Raw genomic sequence first — 20,444 nt, 5'->3', positions numbered from 1 at the left:
AGTCCATGAGGTCTTAATCTGAAAGCTTGTGGCTCTGGCTAACTCTTCTCCTGTTGGTATTCTGTCAATTTCGAGAAAAATTGTCATCGTGAAAGTCGGATGAAAGACATTTCTTTGAGCCTGATGAGTTCTGCGATCACCTAAAATTTAAATCATCTTGACGAGGGTTCTGACACACGTCTGCCAATAGCTGATGAACAATGTTGTAATTATTAACTTTGAATAATAACTTTAAAGGTTTATATTTGTCTGTATTTCACATTTTTTTAATTTCTTTGTTCTCTATCTCAGAAAAGAGTTTTGTTCATCCATAAAGGAGTGAGTTTTGGGCGTTTCGTGCTTTTCATCTCTGATGGAAAACATTACGTTTCTGCTCTGTTTGAGGTTAGTAATGACTTATTTTGTCTTCTTACTTTATGTACTGTGTGAACAGACTGTATTACATCCCATCAGAGTAAGGAGGAGGAGTTTGTGTTAGGACTACAGAGCTTGTGTATGCATTTTCTCTGGTTATGTTCAATGGTCTGGGTCAAAGTATCATATTACTTTTAAAATGGTTAAATCTAAATTTAATCAAACATATAATAGATTAATTTGACTAGCCATTGAATATCTACTGTATGCCTTTTACCCTAATTAAGCTTGTGGTATAGAACAGACAAGGGCAACCGACAGCCTGTGGCCGCATGTGGCCCTCAGTCTAAAATTGTAAAAGCAAAAACTGACTCCAATACTCCAAAATGGCAGAAAAAATACACAAAACAGCAAAAATACACAAAAATGCATAGTATGACAAAAATTTGCAAAATTACTCACAAAAAACAAGACAACTACAAGAATACAAAAAATGACAGAATTATGCAAAAGGACAACAAAAACACAAGCTCCAAAACAAAATGATAGAAAAATATACAAAACGGCAGCAAAAAATACACAAAATGGCAACCAAAATACACATAAATGACTCCATAATCACAATATAGGAACAAAAATTCACAATTACTTTCAAAACAAACAAGACTAGTACAAAAGTTCACAAAATGACTCCAAAAATACACAAAATGAGAACACAGAAACAAAAAACACAGAATGAAAGAAATGTATACAAAATGACAATAAAAACACACACAAACCCTTTGATCTTTTCTGTATTAATGCTCAGACAGGGCTTGTAATCGGAGGATCGCCAGTTCGATTTTGAGCAAGTCCCCTAACCCTAACTGTTCATGTTGTATGTCATTTTGGATAAAAGCATCTGATAAATGAAATTGTATAGTTATAGATTGGTGATTTTTTTCCAAATGCTGACAGAAATGTTAATATTGTGGCCTTCAAATCAGAAAATCATCTCTTTATGGCCCATATTGTCATACAAGTTGCCCATTTTTGGTAAAGGTGATGGGAGAGTCATTAAAAAATATTTTTTTTATTTGTCTGTATTTTATACCTCAATATAACTTATATAATAATGACCAAGTTCAAATGTGGCCTTCCTTTGACTGTAAAAAAAAAAAAAAAAAAAACCTCACTAAAGTAACAATCCTTTATAATACAGTATGTAGAGAGGCAGGATACACAAAATCCGTATTTATTTTTTAAGCAGGCATTTTGTTTGTGTGACAGGTCATGGCCCAGGATCCTTACCTGCAGACAGAAAACAACACGGGTCTCCTGGTCCAGCGCGGTGCGGTTGTCACGCTGACTCCTTCTCATCTGAGTGTCGTCAGTAACCTCGACATACGGGAACCAAAGGAAGTGATGTTTGAAATCTTTCACCCCCCTAAACATGGCTTTCTTTGCTTAAACAAAACAGAAGGACAGACTGTTTTGACAACGGCAGATGCAGTTTCAATATTTACCCAGAAAGACTTGGTGGAGGGTCTCCTGGCGTATCAGCATGATGGTAGTTCAGATCTGTTTGATGGCTTTAACGTGACAGCACGAGCAAGAGATGTGAGCACGAACAGAGGACAAGACAGAGGGAGGAAGGAGGCACACCTGGATATCAGCGTACCAATAAAAATCTATCAGGTCATTCATCAGAGTGCACCAACTGTTCTGTGCAACCATCCAGTGGTGGTGACGGAGGGGGAAACGGTCTCCATTAGCAGGGAGCATTTAGAGGTCGGTCAAAAGAACTCTACACCTCATACTCACCGATTGGATTTTACAATATTTCCTTAGTCTTTTATGTCTGATAGTTTACAATTTAAAGGGTACCTGTAGTGATGTTTAATTGAAAGCTTGATGAAAAGATCATCCATAATACTGGAGGTTTATTCAGGTTTTCGAGCTCCCAGGAGGAGAAAAACCAGCTCAATCAGAAGGACGGCAGCTGTCATTTATGCTCAAGTTGTAGCCAGGTGTAGGGGACAAGGGCTTTTATGAAATGATGATATTAATTATTATTAATATTACGTGAACCTTTGCCAAGGTGCCATCCAGGATTGAGTTAAAGTGCCAGATCACATTTGAGTTATTAATACTTTGTCCTTCAGGGTGTGAATTCTTGTCAAACTATCTACTCTTCTACAGCAATAGTTAAGCTTAAACATTTATTAATTAACAAGTAAAATCTATTTACACAAACACACTAAAGAGCGATACGCTCACTAAGATAAGTATAAATGCTCGAGTGTACAAAATAAAAAGAGGAGGCTTAGTGTAAGAAAGAGACTGTATCTGCTACACAGGTGATGTGATTACTGACTAGTGTATGTTTTGGTGATTTGATTTTCTGTTCAGAAAAAAAGAAAATGAGTGTGTTTTCATTTTAAAATTCAAAAATTAAGATTTCAATTTAAGGCATTTCTCTTAATCAGGGAATAAATGAGATAAAGTAAACTTTAAAAACAGGTTGATTTTCATTTTCTGTTTCATATTGTGTGAGAGGAAGTTGTTGTTTTCAAAATAAGAGCGGTGAGGACGATGCCGTGTAGGAGAGCGGTACACAGGTACAGGTACAAGTTAGATTTTGGCGCTCTGACCAGAAACACAGCACCATCCTTGATCGCGCTCTTACTTTGAAACTAAGACACAACTTCCTGCTTCACCATATGTAAAAAAAAAAAAAAAAAAAAAAAAGGAAGTTTTTTCTATCTTCTAACATTTATTTTTTTTGTTTTTAAAAACAGATAATCCTCCTTTTGGCTGCTCAGCAAGGACTTGAAAAATACCATAACCTGAATTAGCCTTTAGTCGGAGATGGGCAACTTGTGTCACAACAGGGCCCCAAAAATGTGATTACAGTATCTGCTTTAAGGGTCACATTGTCAACATTTGTCAGCATTTAGAATAATGACCAATCTGAGCATTAATATAGGATACAACAAAGGGTATGTTTTTGTTATTTTGTATATTTTCCTGTTATTTTTGTTGCTTTGTGTGTAGATTCATTTTGTGTGTTTTGTTCTCATTTTGTATTATGTCCTTTTTGTTTAATTTTTTTTGTCCTCTTGTGTGTTCATTTTTTTTTCTTTTTTCGTTTTAGTCATTTTGTTTGTTTGCGAAGTAATTTTTGTGTTTACTGTGTGGGCCGCACCAAATTAAAAAGTATCAAAATCAATAAGTCACAAAATTATGCCGAGGGCCGCATGACCTTTGATATAGAGCTTATAATTCAAATTCACTTTCAGGTACCCTTTAACAGAGCTGTTGTTGCACATGATTTGGTATTTTCCAAGGTTTGCAAACATGGACTTTCTTTTTTTCCAGGTGGTCCATGAAGACAGCCCACCCTCTCAGATATATTTCACTATTCAAAGTTCTCCTGCATTAGGCTTCATTCAGAAAATATCCAGCAGCAAACATCAAAGCATCGCTGGAAAACGGCAGCAGCATTATAAAGTACGTGTCCAACTCTCATTTGCAGCCTTTGCATAACTTTAATCTTTTACTGCTTTAATCTCAATATTGTAAATATGGAACGTGATGTTTTTTTCTAAAACGTGGTAACCCTCCACCACGTTGATTACCTTTATATTTTAAGGCCTGATCACATCACTTATTTATAACTTTTTAAAGTAATTACAGACAAATCATCTCGTGCATTTCCTTTTTAAATCCACAGCGCACAGTAAATGTTCAACCAGCATCTACTTCAGGTTTTCTCTTCTACATACAGTATAACAGTATAACCCTTACAGTATGTAAGGAAGTCACAATATCCAAGCAATAAATGACAAACAGGAGTGGGACTCACCTTGAAGTTGCAGGAGTTTAGAAATATTGAGTTCTTTTGACTATTTGTGTCTGTTGTCACGTGATATGGGCGCGGGAAAATTGTTAGACCGTGGAAAGATTGTGGAGTTTCATTGAATTTATTAATTGGGAAGGACTGAGTTATTTACAACTGATTCATTGGTATTTTATCTTTGTTCGTGCTTGTGAAGTAGGATTTCCTCAGAAGAAGACAAAGAAAGAATAACATTCAGGATAACAATTGGTTCTTGGCAGCTTACGCTGTCCAGCCCCTGATAAATGAATGTTTTGAGTTTTCTATGAATATCTGTGCTCATCACACCTTGAAAGTTTGGGGTATTTGGAAAGTAAGTTTGGGACAATTGTGACAGAAACATCTCGTGAATGATCATTTTGATCAATTTCTCTCTATAGGGAAGCAAAGAGCTATCAATAAGATCTTTCACCCAAGAGGACCTGAACCAAGGACTGATCATCTATCAGCAGCAGCGTACAGGAAACACTAATGACTCGGTACTGCTGGAAGCAACCAATGGGATGACCACAGTGGGACCCATCAGGCTGGAGATTGATATCATTCCTGTTCTGGTTCCTTTGCAGGTTCTGTATTCCTTCTCTGTGAGGAAATAATGAGAAACAGCAACAGAAGCGTTGAATAAATCTGTTTTGGATTCTCCAGGTGACGGACCTGACCCTGGACGAGGGATCGTCCGTGCTTCTGACTGCTGATTGTATCAAAGTGGCCAGTCATCACTTCTCACACATGAACTTCCTGTACCAGGTCATCAACTCTCCGCGGTACGGACACCTGGAGCACAGCCGAATCCCAGGAATGCCCATCTCTGTTTTCACTCACAAAGCGGTACAGTGGATCACATTTTACATCTATTGCCTGAAGAAGTGGAAGCATTCTATATTCCCTCTGAATGTTTGCTTCTAGGTTGAACATGAGTACATCTCTTACATCCACGATGGGAGCGACACACTGCAGGACAACTTCACCATCGTAGCCAATCAGACGGAAATCCAAAAGCACAGTCTGCCATACACTGTGCGCATTCGCATCACACCAGTCAATGATGAGACTCCTGCTGTTGTACTGAACCGTGGAGTGAAGGTAAAAAAAAAAATCACTGAAACTATGGACAAAAAGCCTTGAGATATGAGACTTTTTGTCCTTTCTGTGCTACGGTGTACATTTTATGACATCCTCAGTTCTCAGAGTGAGGTACAAGGTATCAGGAAAACCTCATGTTTCAGCAAAACCTCCGTTAAATGAAACACCGCCAAATGGCACGGCCTCAGGCTTCAAAATAAGTTGTGTGAAACACGGGACGGCGTTTTATTTTGAAGGAACCATATGGGGCTATTATTGTAACTAATCTATTTGTGTGAGCGTAATACAATCCATGTGTCTGTACATTGAATTGTGTGTAGAATTAAGATTTGCAAACAAAGTTGTCTGTGCGTAGTCCAGTCTGTGTGTCTGTACCTTGATCTGTGTGTGTTTCAATCCGTGTGTGTAGAATTAGGATTTGTAAACGAAGTTGTTTGTGTGTTATCCAATCTATGTGTTTGTATTAACATCCGTATGCGTCGGTCATCAAACCGGGACATTCTATTGTATTACGCACACACAAATAGTTATGTTACAATAAAGGCTCTATAGAACCGGAAGTACGCATGAAGAAGCACATTGAAAACCTGTTCTTTTTTTTTAAAGTTAATATAGATCAACCTATTGTGTGGTTAATGAATATATAGTTAAATGAAACTTTGATGTATCTTAACCTTTAAGGATAAATACAAAATAACCACTCCTCTTGCATCTGAAGCAGCACACATTGATGATGTATATTCTTGGTTATTTCCAGTTTTTTCAATATACCTATGTCGTGTTTTACTTCCTGGTCGTCCGTTTGGTTTGACAAGTGATGCCTTTTCATTTGATGGAGGTTTTGCTGACCGTTTTGTCTGATAAATGACAAAGGTTTTCCTCACTCTGAGACCTGAAGATGTCCTAAAATGTGCACCGTACGTTTCCTTCAGGTGTGGGCGGGTTCAGAAACAGAAATAACTCCTGATGATTTAAGTGCAGAGGATGTGGACACTCCCCCTGAGGGTTTGGAGTTTGTGATAACTCCGCCCAGCAATGGCTTCTTATGCCTGAAGAGCAACCCCTCCAGACAAATCCTAAACTTCACCCAGAACCACATCCAGAACAGGCAGCTTCTGTTTGTGCACAATGGTAAGCAGGCTTTGATTAGATCATCATGAAGTCAGTCAAACTTTGCTTTAATGCATTTATCCTTTTTTTTTTTTTTTTTAAGGTGCATTATCAGGTGGCTTCCACTTTCAAGTGAATGATGGCGTTAACTTTGCGTCTCGCCAAATCTTCAGTACAACCGCCTTCTCTTTGGTCCTCACCCTGCAGCGAAACCACCCCATTAAAGTCTACCCAGGTAAAACGGCACACAATAAACTGTAAATGCTTTTTAGTTCAGGCGCAAAATACGGACCAGTTTAATCTCAAATGGGCTGCAGATTATAGGCGAGAAAATTAATAATTTCAACATAAATGTGCTGTATCTGCTATTCAAACATTTTGAGGAAATTGTAAATGTCTGACTCCCTCAAATATTGTGGAGTTTTTCTGAATTTGTGTATTTGTAGGGGCTGGCAAAAGTACATCTTTCGGAATTTCAGATATATCTCTAAAGGGCCAGATTTAGGCCTTTAGATACATACCTGAAACTCATGAATAGTGTAAAACAATTAAAAAAAAACACACACATTTCCGCTTTTAACCGTAAATGAGAAGGTTATCAGTCAATCAAACTTTATTCATATAGCACCTTTCTTACAAATTTAATTGTAGATCAAAGTGCTTCATAGGAATTTGCTTATATGATTGACAAAAGTTAAAAAAGAAGAAAAGGTTTAGAGACTAATGCACACAGAAGTAATTTAATAAAATAATGAAAAAGATTACAAAATAAGAGAGATTAAGAACAAAGCAGAGGAGGGAACGGTTTTTAAAATATAAAACATCAAAATTTGCATAAAAACATAAAAAAAAAAAAAAATCATAAAGCACTCCATAAAAGCCAGACTGAATGAATAGGTTTTTAGCTTGCATTTAAAAATCGTGATACTCTCGACTCCTCTTGGATCCTCCAGCAGGCTTTTCATCATTTTGGAGCATAAAAGTTTCCAAACCTTTTAGTTTTGCTCTTTCAAACAGTTAAAGTAGTACCAGAGGCTCTGAAGGTCGGGCTGGGTTCATAAACTAAAACAAGCTGTGATGGGTAGTCTGGGGCAAGGCAATGTAGTGCTTTATAAACTAAAATAATTCTAAAATCAATGTGAAAACCCTAAACTAACATAAATTTGACAGTAATCTAATCTGAATAAAACATACACGTTTTACTTGTAGTGAATTGATTATGCTTTAAGCTATACTGAGTCCTTGGGCTCCAACACAAAACAATAATCTGTTGCATTCTCATACAAACGTCAGAGTAATTTGTTTCTTATGTTTATTTATAATCTAGTTTCTGTCTGTTACAATTTACATTTCTTGTTCATGTTCTGTGTTGATTCACTGATCATTTACTTTACCACAATATTTTTTTATCATCTTTTTGCATTTCTTTTGCTGTGTATTTCATCCTTTTGCAGGTTCTGTCACAGCTATTTCAGACCAGGATCTACAGGTGGTCGTCAACAATGTCAGCGACATTAGAAGAACTCCGTCCGTACTTTTTACCGTGACTGTTCCTCCCAAACTGGGTCGTATTGTCCAACGCATGGCTGATAATGCCACAAGAAACATATTCTCATTCACTCAGAGAATGGTAGGAGTCTGAGGGAGAGTAATGTTTGCTATGTGTTGTGACTTAGTTTTACATTTGGTTTTCCTCTCAGGTGAATGATGGAGCTATCCTGTATGATCAGAACAAACCAGAGTCAGTCGGATGGTCAGCCGTCGACTCTTTTTCTTTCACCGTCTCTTCTCCTCCCGCCTTCCTCCCGGTTCACACCTTCAGCATCTTCATCTCCTACCAGGCCAACGGACACCATGACAGCCAGTCCATGACTAAACTGCTAAACAATGCAGGTGATAACTGCAGGGTTGTGGTCAATTGTATTTTTCAATTATCCATGTTCAATTGCGACTCCATTACGATATGTTTGCCAGCATTTTTCCAATTGCAATTAAATTTACAAATAATATTTCAATTACAATTACATTGTTAAGCTTATAATACTGGTGTTATACTTTTTTATGTTGGCGTCTCAGCCTTTTTTTGAGTCACTACACCCCTTGATTTCATTTTTTAAAATTTTTTTTAAATGGTAAAATGATCCCTAAGAGAACTGACAGCTAGTGGGAAAACTTCATTGTTAACTATGTATGTGTAAGCCATAGAACTTTAGAACATGGTTCCACAGGTTTGCGTTTGATTAAATTCTAATTAATAGTTTTTATAGAATTTCTGACAATTACAAAGTCAGTTACAGTATCTGATGTCAACTACAATTCAATTAAAATTCCAACATCAACAGATTTTTAAAATTATAATTAGTTTTAAATACATCATAATTGTAATTATCAATTAGGCAGTTACGATTATAATTTACCCCAACCCTGGCTAACTGTAGCATTGGGTATCGAGGTGGACCTGGTTTCAAAGGGAATAAAGTTACACGTGTGTTGCCTCCTCAGGGGCTGTGGTTCCAGAGGGAGGAAAGGTGATGATTGACAGCTCAAAGCTCGATGCCTCCAATCTTCTGGGAAAAGTGCCCGAGCCGCACCGAAAGGGTCACCACATCCTGTACCGCGTTGTCGCTCTGCCACGACATGGAGTTCTGTCCGCACAAGGACGCAATCTTACCAGGTCTTTGTGCTTCTCCTTTAACTTCCAATTACTATGAAAATAAGGACAACAATAACCACAGGCGGTGGACTAGAGGTGTCCAGGGCCCAAAGCAGTGGGGGCCCTCAAAAATCTGTTTTATATAAAAAGTCTACACACCCCTGTTCAAATGCCAGGTTTTTGTGATGTAAAAAATTACACCAAGATAATTTCACAATTTTTCCACCTTAAATGTGACTTATAATGTGTACAATGCAATTGAAAAACAAACTGAAACCTTTCAGGGAGGTGAAGAAATAAAAACTGAGAGAATGAGGTTGCAAAAGTGTTCACACCCTCTTATAACTGTGGACGGGGCTGTGTTCGGATTTAACCAATTACATTCAAACTCATGGTAAATTGGAGTCAGCACACATGTCACCATTGAAAATGCCTCTCATTAACCCCATATAAGCTGTTCTAGTAGCTTTTCCTCACATTTTTGTAGCCACATCTTCTAGCACAAGCCATGGTCCACAGAGAGCTTCCAAAGCATCAGAGGGATCTCATTGTTCAAAGATATCAGGGTACAAAAGAATTTCCAAGGAATTAAATATAACATGGAACACAGTGAAGACAGTCATCAAGTGGAGAAAATATGGCACAACAGTGACTTTACCAAGAACAGGACGTCCTTCCAAAATTGATGACAAGACGAGAAGAAAAGAGGCCAGGGCGGCTGCTAAGAGGCCGACGGCAACATTGAAGGAGTTGCAGGAATTTCTGGCGAGTACTGGCTGTGTAGTACATGTGACAGCAATCTCCCGTCTTCTTCATATGTCTATGCTATAGGATAGGGTGGCAAGATGGAAGCCTTATCCTACAAAGAAAAACATCCAAGCCCGGCTTCATTTTGCAAAAACACACTTGAAGTCTCCCAAACACGTGGGAAAATGTGTTATGGTCCAATCAAACCATGGTTGAACTTTTTGGCCATAATTCCAAAAGGTATATTTGGTGCAAAAACAACACTGCTCATCACCAAAAGAACACCATACCTACAGTGAAGCATGGTGGTGGCAGCATCATGCTTTGGGGCTGTTTTTCTTCAGCTGGAACTGGGGCCTTAGTCAGGGTGGAGGGAATTATGAACAGTTCCAAATACCAGGCAGTGTTGGCACAAAACATTTGGGCTTCTGTTAGAAAGCTGAAGATTAACTTTATTTTTCAACACGACAATGACCCTAAGCACACAGCCAAATCAACTAAAGAATGGCTTCACCAGAATAAGATTGAGGTTTTGGAATGGCCCAGCCAGAGTCCAGACCTGAATCTGAACATATGTGGGGTGATCTGAAGAGGGCTGTACACAGGAGATGCCCTCGCTATCTGTCAGCTTTGGAGCGGTTTTGTGAAGAAGAGTGGGAAAATATTGCCTCATCAAGATGTGCCACACTGATACTTATACTTATTTTCCACCATAATCTACAAATAAATTCTTTAAAAATCCTACAATGTGAATTCCTGGATTTTTTTTTCACATTCTGTCTCTCACAGTTGAAGTGTACCTACTGTATGATGAAAATTACAGACCTCTGTCATCATTTTAAGTGGGAGAACTTGCACAATTGGTGGCTGACTAAATACTTTTTTGCCCCACTGTATATATATATATATATATATATATATATCAGTGACGTGCCGTGACCACTAGGGTTGGGTAGGCACGTTGCAAATCGAGACCACCAATTACAGTTTCATATGTTTCTGCTGGCAAGTGTTAATTCAATTCAAATCAACTTTATTTGTATAAAGCAATTTACAACAAAGTCATCTCAATGCGCTTATCAAAATATAAAATTCATAATAAGAAAGAAAAAACCCAACAAAATCCACATGAACAAGTATTTAGCCATCTAACAAAATCAACATCATAAACACCATTAAAGAAACAAACAATTATTGAATATACCCTTCATACTCTCCCAACAAGATATATCTCATGACACGGCAGCGCATTCATTGTTTGTGTTGGAAACAGAACACAGAAACATGAAGAAAATGACAACAACAACAACTCGGAACAGCCTCAGTGAGGAGCATCCACAAAGCCAATCCTTCCTTTTGTTCCATTCACTGTGAAAAGTATGAAACATTTTCTGACCTTACCTTTGCTGAAGCTCTGGTAACTCAGGTGTTGGTCTCCCATCTTTTAAAAGCTGTCGTTTTTACTCAAAAGAAAGTTTCTCTATCGTCTCTAGGGCTGTCATCCTGCCTGTAGTGTTGTTCCGCCCACTAGCTGGAGTGAGCGAGATCGTAGCAGCAGCGGTCACATGGAATCAATTCACTAATGCACTGTGAACTTACGTATAGCATTTAGCATAACGCGGTTACGTCCAAAGGCAGCGTAGAGAGCTGCCTTTGGACGTAAATGGTTGGGGAACTGACTGTGCATGTGCAAACACGTAAAAACACACTATGGGGCTAGAGGCAGAGCAGTTGTGTGCTTTTGGAAGGGGGCGTGGCCTCCTCCTGCCTTACAGCAGAGTGAAACTGTGCAGCCGTACCAGGAAATAGCGCTGTTTAGTTATTTGGGCTATGAAACGCACAAAATGCGGACACTTTCAAATTTACAGGTACTGTAGGCTATCAGAAATGGAAAAATAAATAATTTATAAATATATTATAATTAAAACAATCAAAATATCAATTCACCCTTGGGTAGGCACTGCCTACCTTGCCTACCCTGACAGCACGTTACTGATATATATATATATATATATGAGTTACATGATGTGATAAATGATATGTGGTAAAGCTTGATATGAAACATTCTAGTAATCGTTAACTACATATGTGTAGAACTGTAACATTTTCATGGCAAATTTTAATTACAAATTCAATTATCTGAACTCAATTACAATTTAATTACAAACATGACAGCAACAGATTTTCAAAATTACAATTATAATTATACCATAATTGTAATTATCAATTACGCAAATACAATTATAATTGACCCCAACCCTGGCTTTTATAATAATGCAAGAATACTAGTAGTGTCGGTGTGAAACCAAAGTGTACATAACTTACAGAAGGGGCCTAACAAGAGGGTTTGTACCCAGGGCCCAAAACGTAGTGCTACGCCCCTGGCAACCACACAAATGTCTTTTTTTTGCTTTGTTTTTTTAGGAATGACCCTGATTTCTCACAAGTCACCCTGAACAAGTTTGGCATCACATACACTCACGATGACTCAGAAACGACAAACGACAGCTTCACGTTCCAAGCCTGGGTGGTTCCGCTAAATCTTTCTGCATCATCACCATCATCATCATCATCTCTGTCTTCATTTTCCTCTGATTCTTCTTCGTCCCCTTCACTGCCCCGTCTTTCTTCATCTTCATTGTCCTTTACAACGTTTAACACAGTTCCTTATGGCAGAGACGACTCGCCCGTGATGGAAATGTTTAACATTACAGTGACTCCAGTCAACGATCAGCCACCGCTGATCAGGAGCAGGGCCCCCAGTATGAAGGTTGTGGTGGGAGAGAAAGTTATACTGGGACCAAACAATTTGCAGGTGGGTCGAAGCAAAAATCACAGCGAATAAGTATGATTGATCTTGATAAAAACTTTATTCTGTCTCTGGGTATTTTGATTTTTAGTTTTATTTTTGTTCACTCAAGTGTAGCATAGGTCACAAAGTAAAAACGACCATGAAATAAGTAGCAATATATACAGCATATATAAAGTTACCTTACTGCTAACTCAGGAAACTACAAATAAATGCATAATTAAAAATAATTAGTATAAACCACCTGTGGATCCACAGAAAACCTAGTTATTAATTTTAGAGCTGCAGTGAAAGAGATTTGCCATAAATATGCTTCAGCTTTTCCCTCTACGCCTTCTGGTTTTAGTCCAACTAAGAAGATTACGCATGGATCTTCGGGAATATTGACACCAAACACTTCTGAGGGCTTGAAATACCTCCTCCCAGAACTGTTGGGATTTAGAGCATGGGCAGAACATGTGAGGGTGGTTCCCTAGAAAGTCACAACAAATTTTCTAAAACAAATTAAATTGTGCGACATAAAATTGTAATCTACATTGAATTGCCTTCGAAACAATATATTACACAACTATATTCCGATCAATTTAGAAATTACTGGGAAAGGGGGTGGGCCCCCGAGCCCCTAATTAAATTGTGCGAGGCATAATCATAATCTACGTTGAATTACCTTTGAAACGATATATCACACGACTGTGTTCCTGTATATTTGGAAATTACCGGAAATAGGGGCGGACCCCCGGGCCTCATTTCTAAAAAAGGGCTCCGAGCATCTCATCATATTAATCCATAGAGTGTTCATACCAAACTGCATTTTGATCTAAGGAGAACTAATGAAGTACTCATTTGAAAAATGGGGCCCCCTGGCGCACCCGTGACATGTACGGGGTAATGGGCCCCATTTATCTATTGGTATGTGCCAATAATTCGGTACCACCAACCGTCATAATATTTGAGTTGAAAATGTATGAGAAATTGACTTTCGTTTTTTTTTTTTTTCCTTTTGGGACCCCCCGGGCCCTAAATCCAAAAATCGGGTTATGAGCGTCTATGTCAGGGGTCTGCAACCTTTACTCTCAAAGGAGCCATTTAACCTCATCTCACCCCGAATAAAGTCCTCCTGGAGCCGGAAAAATACCGCCTCAATGTATACAATACAGTGTATTAAATTCTATACAGTTAAAATTATATAGAATAATGTTTGATTTAATTTCATTTGATCAAGTAAATGGCAACTTAAAAACAGTTTAAAATAAAATAAAATGAATTGACATAAAAAAAAAATAACAACAAAACCGTGTCTTGCATCTTCAAATTCTTACGCATTTCAGTTTACATGAACACAATTTATATAAATAATATTTTTTATGTTAATGTATTTAATGTATTAATGCATGATCATGTGGTCAACACATGCTAATTGCTAATTTTTTGCCACACATAAAGCATGTATATTTAACCGGCACATTGGTAGTTAAAAGAATCTGTCCCCACACAATTAAAATCTCTGTTTTCTTCCAGAATAGTGTTTTTGTTGGTTTAGTTATCTTACCTGGGATTTAAAACTTAAGGTTAGTGGTTAACCTTAAGTTTTAAGGTGCAGGAAAGTTGATGGTCTGTAGATGTTGCAGCAGATGAAGTAGGAAGGTGCACAGCGTGATTTATTTTTAAGTTAACAAATTTTTTATATGATTTTATTTGTCATTAATCATTAATAGCCTCTGTAAGAAAATAACTCTTTATTTCAGTATTTTTTTAAAGCTATATGGAGCCATGGCAAAGGACTCAAAGAGCCACATGAGGCTCCAGAGCCGCAGGTTGCTGACCCCTGGTCTATGTGTACACATCCTTAGATTATACCTACCAAATTTCAGCCTGATCCGTTCACGAATAACAAAGGAGTGGCGATTTTTACTCGTATACACAACAAGAAGATGACGAAGAAGAACAAAGTGAGTGGCGTTTTCAGCCCGGTAGCCCGGCCTAAAAATCTATAGAAGCCTTTATACAGACACAAGATCACCCTTCCAATACTTTCCACTCTGTTCCATGCTTATGTTTTATTAGATGTTGTCTGAATTTTAAAAAAATTGAAAATGCATGTCTAATTTGTTCAAATGACTTGCCAAGGGTATTTTTAATGAATAAATGGAGTTTCTCTCTTCATCCATAATTTGAATGAACCCTGTCTAGGTTGAAGACCATGACAACCCCCCAGAGGAGCTGCACTACCTTGTAATTAGTAAACCCAACAATGGCTACCTGACACTTGGAGAAAGACCCGAGCCCGTAACCTCATTTACCCAATATGACGTCAATCACGGGCGACTTCATTTCATTCAACAGGTGAACAACATTTTCATTCTTCTTGTAATAGGAGCATGATCGTGTTAAATAGCAGGGCTTTGTTGGTTATTTTACAATCCATGTAAAGAAAAATCTCCTCCTCTTTGAGTGATTAATCTTATGATGATAACTAACTTAGCAGTATATTTAGTTTATTACATTTTCTAAAATGATTTGTGAGATAAGTGATGACTGCTGGGATTGGTTGAAGAAACTTTGAAAAAATTCAACTCGTGCAAAAAAAAATCTGTAAAAATGGAAATACCATATGTTGGCAAATACATTACATTCTGATCGTAATTGGTTCGACAATAGAATAGTCATACACAAATAAATTGGCCCATTATTTAACCGACTACAAAATACTTCCAAAAGACAAACAAATACATGGAACAGTAAAAAAAAAAAAATAATAATAATAAGGGATGACAAAAGTAAGATTTTTTAAACTGATCCAGTATCAGTATATTGATCCAGAACCCCTATGTAATGGAATAAGGGCTATCTTTGCTTAAACATTTTTTATAATCCATCAGAACATTTGAAGTAAAATCCTGCCAACAGAAAAACAAACAAATTAACGCCGGTGAAAATATTACCACCATGGTGCTGGTAATAAACAAAATGTCAACAAAAACACACAAAAAAAAGACTCCTAACACACTAAACGACATCAAAAATGCAAAAAGTGAAATAAAAATAGACAAAATGACACACAAAACACAAAACAACAAAAGGAGAACATACGCACGCACACACATCACTTTGTTTTTTCCTGTTTTAATGTTCAGAAGGGTCATTATTCAAAACTGTTTTTTATATTCTAATCATTATTCTAAATGCTTTTGTCGCCTTAAGTTAATTATGTGTTTAAACATTGTTTCTTTATGTCAGGGTGAGGCCTCTACAGGAGTTTTCTACTTCAATGTAACTGACGGTCATCATCGGCCTCTGTACAAACTGTTCAGTCTGGAGGTGATTAAACCCTCTGTGTTCATGGTGAATAACACCGGCCTGTCCTTGGTCCAGGGTCGGACCGCGGTGGTCCTGACAACTAACCAGCTGGCTGCACAAACCAATGGTCAAAGTCGTGCTAACATCTGCTACACAGTAACCACACACCCTCGCCACGGGCGCATTGCTATCAACGACCTGGAAGTCAGCACCTTCTGCCACGAGGACCTTCGATCTGGCCGTGTGGTTTATCATATGACTGATCTCAGTGAGTCGGAGGACACCTTCCAAATCTCAGTGACGGTCGCGTCCCCTACTATCGACTTTGGAAATGTGACGACGCAGACGGTGAAGGTAACAGTGCGACCTCTGATCTACCTGAGAGAGCCGGTCAGGGTTCCCAGTGGTATCCCAGTGAAACTCGGGAAGGCCATGATTGATGCTACTGAGCTGGCAAGAATCAGCCGAACAGATCCAGTCTTTGAGGTGCTTTCACTACCAAAACACGGTAAACTCGTAAAGGTAAAACCACTGAGTTCACGTTTTAATTTAAAAGAGTAACTAATTCCCCAAATCACTTTTTTTCTGCTGAAAACATATGTATTTTGTATGAAGTTCTCATGACACTTTAGTCAAAGTATTTAGTTGTCAAAATGTTAGTGACTGCCCTTTATGGGTTCAAACCTGGCTATTACAATCACATTTTGCTATTTGTCGAGATGGCGCCCTGTGACTTTTGGCGGTTTCCTTCGTAACGACAACTCACGTGTTACATACTCGGACAAATTATGAGAGTAAATAAGTTAAGTCAAGAAAGAATGTCTTCATTTTATTTCTTATAAAAACAGATTTAGATTTTATGTTGAGGCGGTGGGGGGTGTTGAATGTAACTGCTTAATGTAACTTGTAAAAAGTAAAGTAACTAAGTTACTTTTTAAAGGAGTCATCAGTAGTCGGATTACTTTCTCAAGGGAACTGTGGCAACGCTGACCATGGGTCACTAACATGGTGCCACATGGACCATGTGTGGCCTGTTCTAACAGCAGCACTCGTCACCAATGAGCTTCGTCTCAAATCTGATTTACTTGCCAGGCTCCAAAAATATAAATCCAGATGACAGATGTAGTCAGTGCATTAGTAGAGTTAAATACTGATGAACCTGACACATTTTTTTATCATCTTCAAATGTTTATTTTTTATTTTAAAGGTCTCAACTGTTAGATTGTACAAAGATGTTCCGTGTTTTAAGATTAGGTAAAAGTTGTTTGTTGCGGCTATTAAAATGAGAATATGATCATTTTTTGATTGTCCAGCCTAGACCCATGTCAGCCAAAGATTCAGGGTTTAGTTACTCTTTCCAATATTCACAAAATCTGAGTTTCCTACAAATGTGCTGATCTCATTTTCTTCTTTCCACGTCTTTGTGTTTTCTTGTACAGATGACCTATGACCCTAACGGACCATCAGAGGTTCTGAAGTCCTTTACATTCAGAGATGTGGTGCAAGGTCGAGTTGCCATTGAGGAGACACTTAGTGACAACAATAGTCACCTCCCCATAAATGAGTCCTTGCTCACCACAGCCCAAGTCCACGCCCCCGCACGGCCCCTCAATGACTCTTTTGTATTTCTACTGAGGGCTGGAAACAATGTTCAGCCGGCAAAGGGTGAGCTTCACTTCACTATTCTACCTCATCACCAGATGCATAACGGCCTGGGTGGTTTCAGTAAAGTAGGTGGAACCAGTCGAGAACGAACCACAACCCGTGTCGCAGCACAAAACACAACAATAGGAAAAGTGAACCCTGCTGGTCAAGGACAGTCAAAGCCCCAAGGTGGGGCCGGAACAGGTTTGCAACAGAAATTCTTGACAAATAAGAACCAGAACAAGACGCACCATAAGGTCAAGGCTCACACGCGCTGGGGAAACCACTCCCGAAGTGGAAATCGTGGAGGAAGATCAAGAAGCTCTACAGAGAGATCGGGAGGAGGTCAGAATCCTGCTCCACAGCCACAAATCCCATTCGTTCCAGTGAGACGCCCAGTAGACACAAACCCAGTTTACGTGGCGGTTCTCCCCCGGCCTGCTTCTGACCCTCTCCTCATCATCCTTCCACTCTTGGCCTGTTTGCTCCTGATTGTCATTCTTGTAGTTTTGATTTCGGTTTTTCGTCGCCGCAGAGAGAAACTGGCTCGGCTGAGGCTGATCCAGGAGCTCGCTGCAATCCAAGTTCCCACTGAGGACAGCCCTGAGCACAGTGAGGCCACGTCCTCTGTGGTGGTCATGCCACTCACCTCAGCCAGCTGTCCAACGTCTCCCAGGATCCCGTTGAGTCCAAGGAGGAGGAGTCTGGCTGCTGGCATGAATTTCTGGAGGCCGATTGAAGAGGAATTACCAGGCAGTATTAGAGCTTTCAGCAACACAGAAAACCTTCATATGAAATTTGTCAATGCACCGTCAGGTTATACGACCTCTGTGAGATCTCTCTCACCTCTACCAACTCTGAAAGATAGCCAGTACTGGGTTTAGGGGGAAAATGTAATTATACATTAAAATACTACAGTCTGTTTGCTTCTGACCATTCTAAAGCCAGGTTCAAACTGCAGGTCTAAACCAGTGGGCGTGCACTGTAGCTGTTCCCACTTAACGTTCTTGAAGCCAAAATACAGCGCTTAGGGGCGCTTCCATCTTGCAAATTTGACGTCATTTGAAGCCAGAGTCTGTGCAATAGAGTCCGGCGGGAGGAGCCCTGGCAACACGCCCCGCCCATTTAGCGTACTGCCCTGATGAGCTATACCACGAACTTAAGTATCTTTCCCACTGGAAATTCTACCAACGTCTTGTTCAGATGATCAGATCATAGAGGTTAGTACTAGTACTAGAAGCTAAAAAAAGATGAAAAAACTGAAAGGAAAAGTTTAATGGCGTTTCGGCTTTCCTTCACGACTGAAAGCAAGGGTAGGTGGTCTTCTCCAGATACACTTTTTAAGTTTTTAATTGAAATTGTCTTTATGTCCTGATAAAAATGAAGATCTTATGTGCTCTAAAAAGAAACGAAGAAAATCTGTCAACAGTAGCAGCTGTTTTTTTTTAACCAATCGCGTCTCCCTGCTCGTTCTCAAATCTGGCATGCACGATCCCACACTCAAAGCGCGTCACCGGTGACAGACTTAAAACAGAGTTTTTAGTCACATTTTATGACATATATATTGAGAAAGTTTAGTGTTTACTTACTGCTGAATGAGCTGACAAAGTTCCTACACAATACAAAGCTGAGCAGCCCTGCTCATACATGTGAGTGAAGGGCGGAGCACAGAGGGGAGGGGGGAGGAGGGTGAAGGTGGAGCCAACCGGAAGGCTACATTCAAAATCATGCTAGCTTTTGAAAATTACCTACCCTACCTTTAACTCCTTATGCTATTCACAAAGAGAGCTACGCAAGGTCCGAGGCTGTCAATCGTCGTCATGTGACGTCAAATGGCGTTTTTCAACCTCAAATAACTTATTTAAAAACAAACTTCACAGAAGAATTAGGACATGAACACAATGTAGGGCGATATTAACTAATGATCACAGCAGAGTTTAGGTTTGGAAAAAAATTATTTAACTTTACAGTTTGACCAACATCCCATCCGTTAACAATGAGGAGGCGGGGCTTATGACCTATACTGCAGCCAGTCAGCAGGGGGAGCTCTAAAAATAAAAGATTCACTTCCCCGTAAGCGTGTGTCTATGGCGTAAACACTCAGCTCACTTTTTTTTTTTTCATTAATGGTAGGAGGTTTTTACAAAGCTGGCCACACTCTCTCCACAGGTGGGGCGTTCAAAGACTGACTGAAAATGAAAAAAGCTAATTAAAGACCTGTGGAAAATACAAATTGCTGGGTGCACATGGTCCATTAGCCAAAACTGAAAGTTAACACACACTAAACCACATGTCAAATTCAAGGTCCGAGGTTCAAATGTGGCCCTTTGTAGCATCCAATTCAACCCACAGGAGAAAGATGAATGACAGAAAACAAATAAATATTTGTGTAATTTATCAACTAATTCAGTTGAAGATATCACAGACGACAAATTCAATGAAAGAACAAAATATTTGCCGGAGAGCACAGTTTTGTTTGTTTATTTTTTGTTGTCGTCCAAAATTCTGGAATTTCCCTCAATTTTTTTTTTTACACAATTTCCTTAAATTAAAGCTGCATGGGTTGAGGGTGTTTTTTTTCCAGATAAAGGCATAGGCTGTGTTTGAAATGGCATACTCTATACTGTACACTACAAACTCAATGGATATATATACTATCTACTATAAGTATGATGAGGATGATTAGGATGATGACCATTACCGCTGAAGTATACTTCCAAGTTTCCCAAAATGCATTTCAAACCTGAAGCACACTGAGGCTAAATATCTCTGATTCTCCACCTTTGAAAGTTCTGAAAGCATTTGAAGTGAGAAAATGACCAAGTAGAATATCAACATGAGGTCATTTGATCCATAAATCTTGCAGA

At 38.8% G+C, this 20,444-nt stretch overlaps 1 protein-coding gene across 1 annotated transcript in view; it reads left to right on the top strand.

Annotated features, from left to right (window-relative positions):
• LOC114473677 (chondroitin sulfate proteoglycan 4-like) overlaps window positions 1-20,231 on the top strand; it is a 37,338-nt gene extending 17,107 nt beyond the window's left edge. Inside the window, exons 8-22 of the mRNA XM_028463441.1 lie at window positions 292-384; window positions 1,624-2,124; window positions 3,715-3,846; window positions 4,615-4,800; window positions 4,880-5,062; window positions 5,141-5,317; window positions 6,250-6,448; window positions 6,531-6,662; window positions 7,882-8,057; window positions 8,128-8,320; window positions 8,930-9,101; window positions 12,252-12,642; window positions 14,827-14,979; window positions 15,874-16,455; window positions 17,373-20,231. Coding sequence (XP_028319242.1) covers window positions 292-384; window positions 1,624-2,124; window positions 3,715-3,846; window positions 4,615-4,800; window positions 4,880-5,062; window positions 5,141-5,317; window positions 6,250-6,448; window positions 6,531-6,662; window positions 7,882-8,057; window positions 8,128-8,320; window positions 8,930-9,101; window positions 12,252-12,642; window positions 14,827-14,979; window positions 15,874-16,455; window positions 17,373-18,461 — 4,359 coding nt within the window. The 3' untranslated portion in view covers window positions 18,462-20,231. The remainder of the gene's footprint in view (window positions 1-291; window positions 385-1,623; window positions 2,125-3,714; window positions 3,847-4,614; window positions 4,801-4,879; window positions 5,063-5,140; window positions 5,318-6,249; window positions 6,449-6,530; window positions 6,663-7,881; window positions 8,058-8,127; window positions 8,321-8,929; window positions 9,102-12,251; window positions 12,643-14,826; window positions 14,980-15,873; window positions 16,456-17,372) is intronic.
• The last annotated feature ends 213 nt before the right edge of the window (window positions 20,232-20,444 follow it).

Source organism: Gouania willdenowi, chromosome 12 (assembly GCF_900634775.1).
Source record: "Gouania willdenowi chromosome 12, fGouWil2.1, whole genome shotgun sequence".
Lineage (NCBI taxonomy): Eukaryota > Metazoa > Chordata > Actinopteri > Blenniiformes > Gobiesocidae > Gouania > Gouania willdenowi.
The sequence above is the reverse complement of the archived record's forward strand: the minus strand, read 5'-3'. Positions and strand labels throughout refer to the sequence as shown.